At 50.2% G+C, this 6,093-nt stretch overlaps 1 protein-coding gene across 1 annotated transcript in view; it reads left to right on the top strand.

Moving 5' to 3' along the window:
- Positions 1-2,292: 2,292 nt before the first annotated feature.
- SLC5A1 (solute carrier family 5 member 1) overlaps positions 2,293-6,093 on the top strand; it is a 73,494-nt gene continuing 69,693 nt past the window's right edge. Inside the window, exon 1 of the mRNA XM_006747689.3 lies at positions 2,293-2,464. Within this exon, the coding sequence (XP_006747752.1) occupies positions 2,330-2,464 (135 nt within the window). The 5' untranslated portion in view covers positions 2,293-2,329. The remainder of the gene's footprint in view (positions 2,465-6,093) is intronic.

Here is a 6,093-nt window from a genome sequence, read left to right as displayed (position 1 = left end):
TCCTGTCTCACATTGAGGTCTTTCATCCACTTTGAGTTTATCTTTGTGAATGGTGTTAGAGAATGGTCGAGTTTCATTCTTCTGCGTGTGGCTGTCCAATTTTCCCAGCACCATTTATTGAAGAGACTGTCTTTTTCCCATTGCATATTTTTTCCTGCTTTGTTGAAGATTATTTGACCATAGAGTTGAGAGTCCATATCTGGGCTCTCTATTCTGTTCCATTGGTCTATATGTCTGTTTTTGTGTCATGGCCCTTTTCAAACCAGAGCTTTCCAGGCCTTCCCCCAACTCCACCTCATTCCCAGGTCAAAATCTTTGCCACACATTGGGAACATTAGTATGTCTCTTTCAAAGCACATATCACAATGCTAAGTTTATAGGTATTTGTCTCATTTTTGATGATGGTCTATCTCCCCCATTAGGCTAGAAGCCTTGTGAGGGCAAGAACCCTGTGAATCTTGTGCACAGCTTTATCCCCAGCATTGGCACACATGACCTGGCACATAGAAGCTGTTCTTCTGTTGCAAGAATGAATGAATGAATGAATGAATGAATGAATATATTTTCTGGTCTCTTCCAAGATGCCATTCCTTTCCTTCTCTGGCCATGTTCTTCTGTCTGAGAAAGATCAGAGGACAGCTCTTTCTCTCCTACTTCAGGTCCTTCCTCCTGCTCACTTTTTAGATTTGCTCATTGCCAGACTTCACTTTTGGAGATTGGCATAGGCTGGCTGCCTGCAGCTGGGGGTTCAGGGCTGGACTTTTGCTGTGGATGAGCTCACTTCCAGACCAGCCTAGACGTTCCCTGAGGGCAGGGGCTCTGCTTGGTCAGAGCCAGGTGAAAATGCTCTGCTGAATTTGGGAACAGATGGACATGGATGAAAGGCAAGTTGCTCCAAGCTGCAGCTGATGCTGAGCTGGAAGTTTTGGAAGGCATCCATGTTGAAGAGCCCCTGCTTCCAGGTTCTCCAGTAGAGAAATTCCTGTTCCCTGTGGCCAGGCATTATGATGGGCTCTGGGCAATGGGTGGGGGGAAATGGGGAAGACCTACATGGATGCTGCCCAAATAATGATTCTCTGACTGCAGACTCAATTGGAAGAGCATGTGCTGATGAGGGAGAAGGGGAGCGGACCTCAGAGGCAGTGAGGTACAAAGGAATGGGTTGCTGGCATTTCGGGCATTGGATGGTGGTCTAGTGCTGGGCAGGGAGGGCCTGAGGCAGAACAGAGTCCTGGCAGGGTTTATGTGGTCATCCCCCTCCCTGTACCTTATCACCCCAGCAAGCCTCCCCTCTTCAAAGTGGCTGCTCTTTGGCCTCCAGCGCCAACCCCTGAGAGCATCTCCAACCCTCCTCTGAACTAGGCTTGCCCTTGCCTAGGCTGCAGGACCAGCTCTGTCACTGGCTTACTGTGTGACCTTGGGTGAGTCAGGCCTCCTCTCTCAGCCATCTCTGTGTTGAGCCCTGACTTTTGGCTTAGACATGTGTTTCCAGATGGGAAGACTGAGTCCGCAGGAAGGGTCTGCGCTTGGTGAGCTCCATGGAAGGGATTCTCTAGTATCTTCCCTCCTACCTGCCTCAGATCTCATTACTGGGTGAGGTGCAGGGCAAGGAAATAGCTCCCAGTGGGATCCCTTCTCCCAGTCTCTCTTTCTTCCTCCTTATAGTGGGGGTAACAGTGGCTCTGGGGACCGCAGAGCAGTCAGAAATGTGGGTAGGTGGGTGGCTGTCCCTGTGGCCAAGAGACTGCAATTGTTCTGAATTTCTTTCCAGCAATATTTGACAAATGGTCTTCCCCAGATTTTTCTCCACAAAGACCAAGAACTTGGCTGATTCTTGGGAACAGTCCTGCACCCATTTTACACATGGAGAAGCCTGTCCACAGAGGGCTTGGTACTGATCCTGTGGCAGGTGACCTGAAGCCTCTAAGCCCCTGGCCCCAGGCAGCCTGGTTCCTCAATGAAGCCGCACCCTCTCTGCCCCTCGGCAGAGCAGGCCAGGCTGCCCGGCCAGGTGCCCACTGCGGGAGCACAGCGGGCCTTTGTGCTAGACGGGCACCACCCCCTGGCCGGCCCCGCCCCACTCACGGAACAGCCCTTACCTGCCGGCCTGCCACCCTTCTGCCAACAGCTCCGTCTGCTCCTCCTTCAGTGCGGTTTGCGTCCAAGGCTGCTCCCCGACGGCGCAGCGCAGGAGCTCCACTGCCCGGACGCGACTTCGCGGGTGCCCTCTCCCCGCCTCTCCGGGGTTGATCATTAACCCGGAGGCCGTATAAGGAGCAAGGGGCCTGGGCGGGAGGGACGCATCGCCGCCGCCGCCGCCGCCGCCGCCATGGACAGTACCACCTGGAGCCCCATGACCAACGCCACTGCCGCACCCCTCGCGACCTACGAGCGCATCCGCAATGCGGCCGACATCTCTGTCATCATCATCTACTTTGTCGTGGTGATGGCTGTCGGGCTGTGGGTATGTGGGGGCCCTGAGACGCGGGCTGAGGGGGCAAGGGCCACCAGGAGGGACAAGGGGGGTGCAGAGAGGAGCGAGGGCATTGGTGAGCTGTGAGGAGGGGACGATGGGCTTAAGGGTCTTGTGGAGCGGGTTGAAAATAACTTGGAAGCGCTTGAGAGGAGTTCGGGGCGGGGGCACAGTGTGAGGTGAGGGGGGTAAGCAAGGATGAGCAGAAAGGAGAGGGGTGCCCACGGGAGCTGGCGAGGAAGATCCACGGAGGATAACCCTGGCCTGTGAGCAGAGAAGGAGGTCGGGGGGTGGGGAATTGGAGAGGCTGGGGGCCAGTGTGAGGGGCAGGAGAGGGACAGCTTGGGGCTGCAGGGAAGATCCCTGGGCTTGGGAGATAAGCCCCAAGGAGGCTAGGACTATCCTGCCCCTTCTTAGTCATACAGTTTTAGATGGGGGAAAAAAACACACACACACAACAGTTTAGAGCAGGGAGGACACAAGCCTTTGCCAGCTGCAGGGGCTGCGGGGCAGCCCCAAATGGAGGGGTGCTGCCAGGGTTCTTCTGGGAAATGCTGATCTGCAGGCCAAGGGGCTGGAATGAGTGAGAGTTGGCAAAGCTGGGTGGAGGAGGAGGAGGAAAACCGGAGGGTGGCCTGGTACTGGTGAGAGGGAAGTGCCTGTGGCTCCCTTTGGGGACTGGGGACGCACCAAACCAGAGAAACTTGTTCTTAGAAGCCTTGGAAATTGGAACTTGGAAATTTTACCATGACAGGCTCTGGCACACCCAGCAACTAGAAGATGAGGTATTTTAAATGTGCACATATTCCAGGGGCGCCTGGGTGGCTCAGTCAGTTGAGCCACCGACTTTTGGTTTCGGCTCAGGTCATGTTCTCTTGGGTCGTGGGATTGAGCCGTCTTTGGACTCTGGGCTCCGGGCTCTGCACTCTGGGAGTCTGCTTGAGGATTCATTCCCTCTGCTCCTCCCCCTAGTCGTGCATGCGCACGCTCTCTCTCTCTCATAAATAAATAAATCTTAAAAAAATATAAATGTGAACATATTTCAGACACTCTCAATGGCTTTGGTTGGGATGTTGGGCCAGGAGGCTGCGATGTCAGCAGGTGGTTCAACTCTTGATTTAGAGGGGAGGAGGGTGGACATTAACCCTTCCATGGCTACAGAGTTTTGTTTAGTTTAGCTTAGGTTTTTTTTTTAGAGGTAAAAGGAAGTATTTTTTTGGTTTGTTTGTTTTTTAAGTAATTATAGAAACCAGATGTGACTAAAAGCCTCTCCGAGTGTCACAAGGGGTCAGTGTGACTGACTGTTCCCCAATAGTCTTACCTTCCCAGAAGTGTCCAACTAGGAGCCAGGATTCTCAAGTTTACTACTGGCTTTGACATGGTTCTAGCTCTACGACCTTGGGAAACCCACCTCAGCCTCAGTTTACTTAGGTGTAAATAGGTACAATCTTATCTATTCTTATGACTCCCCAAGGTTGTTGTGAGGATCTGCAGAGATGAACCTGAAAATTCTTTATGGAGTCTGGGAGTCTTTTTAAATACTATTTATCATTTGCCCTCCAAGCTATGAGCCAGGCCCTGAATTGTAAAATGGGCAAAAAGGATCAACTGGGTAGGACATCTTCACAAAAAGCCCCAAGAAAAGGAGGGGAGGAATGCTAATCCCCATTTGACGAGAAGGAAACTGAAGCCCCATGTGGTTGTGATTTGCCTAAGGTTGCAACACATGGAATTGTTCCTGGAACTCAGGTCTTTTGACTCTTGGTTTTCCACAGAACCAGGGGCTTTGCCACCTTGCCTGCCTTCCTCCCCCAACCCCTCCCCAGCTTATAAGTGCTGTAGCCAAGATGTGAATCCATCATTTGCTAGCTGTGCCATACTGCCTGTTTCCCAGACAATCACCGATAATCTCTCTTCCCCTAACCAATCTTATTTTAGCCCCTGCCAGTCCTGTTGATTATGGTGTTTACACTTTTTAAATATCTGTGAATCAGTATCACTTGTCCTGTTAAATGCTACTTAATGAGCCTGCTAATATTTGTCTACATTTAATCCTCCCCATTAATCAGTGCTTCTGGACCCTGATCATTTCACATGCTGGATTTCTTCCAGTTTACATGCCTCTTTTTTTCTACTGGAGTATCAAATTGTCTTGGTTTGGGGATAGGCATCTTGACTCTTGCATGATCTCCGGGCTGCCCAGACAGAGCAATCCTGGCCTATTGTGCTTCCTCATCTTAGAAAAGGCACCCACAGCTAATGTCCCTCTGTCACCATCCCCATCTCTTCCAACATTATTTTGTTCTGTTTTACCCTCTTCCAGGGCTGCCTCATCCAACTATACAATACAGTATTTTAAACTATGGTCACCATGATGTAAGTTAGATCTCCAGAATTTATTCATCTTATAATTTTGCCTTTTACCTTTTTTTTTAAAAAAAGATTTATTTATTTTTAGAGAGAGAGATAGAGCATGTGTGTGAGCACACGGGGGGGGAGGGGCAGAGGGAGAGGGAGAATCTTGAGCAGACTCCCCGCTGAGCGTGGAGCCCAACTTGGGGCTCCATCTCACCACCCTGAGTTTATGACCTGAGCAAAACCAAGAGTTGGAGGCTTAACCAACTGAGCCACCCAGGCGCCCCTACCTTTTACCTTTTGATCAACATCTCTCCATTTCCTCCACCCCCTAGCCCCTGACAATGAATATGTACTTCAAAATATCACATTGTATCCCTTAAAAATAAACAATTTTTATTTGTCAGTGTACCTCAATAAAGCTGGAAAAAGTTGTAATATGGTAACACAAAGTAAAAAAATGTAAGCGCTATGAATGAGGTATGGAGGGAGTTCTCTAGATGTTCACAGAAGAGAGAGATTATTTTTGTTTGGGAAGGGGAGGAGGCCATAGCAGAGGAGGAAGTTTCTGTGGAGGAGTGTGAGGTAAAGTTTCATGGGGAAGGTCACATTTGAGGGGTCTTGAAGGATCGGTATGTGGGGTCTGGGCTTGTGGAGAGGAGGGGATGAACATTCCAGAGAAGAGAAGGCCTGGTGTAGATACACCTCTCCTTGTTTTTGGAGGGCAGCTATGCTCACCACTATACCACCAACGCAGACTCTCTCCTTGTCTTTCATCCATCCCCAACATCTTTCCTGAATTATCCAGTTCCCCACTCTAGTCTCTACCATCATATTCTTCCTCTAAGCTCTTCATTTCTGAGACCAACTTGGAAATGTTGTGTCTGGGCCCCAAAACCACTTTTTGTGTCCCTCCAGTACCACCTAGGGCATGTCAATCTGCTTTGACTTCAGAGTGACTTTCAGAATGGCCTTTCCCTGGCAAACTCCTAGAGCCTGAGTCCTTGGGACATATTTCTGTTCAGCCCCTAGCTACCTTCTTTGCTCCTTGGGTCTGCTAGTCCTTTTGCTATTCCTAGAAAAACCACTACGGAAGCCCTAACAGTATGTCCTATGGGAGGGAGGACCCCGCCAGGAGTCCAGAAAGATCTGAGCTGTGTTCTCCCTGGCACTGCCTGGCACACAGGTGTGCTTAACAATCTATGTGGATTAAACAAATAATGCAATATATGTTAAGAAAAAAAAAAAAGAAGAAGAAGAAGGTA

Source organism: Leptonychotes weddellii, chromosome 13, assembly GCF_054177405.1.
Source record: "Leptonychotes weddellii isolate Sample4059 chromosome 13, ASM5417740v2, whole genome shotgun sequence".
Taxonomy (NCBI): Eukaryota; Metazoa; Chordata; class Mammalia; order Carnivora; family Phocidae; genus Leptonychotes; species Leptonychotes weddellii.
The sequence above is the reverse complement of the archived record's forward strand: the minus strand, read 5'-3'. Positions and strand labels throughout refer to the sequence as shown.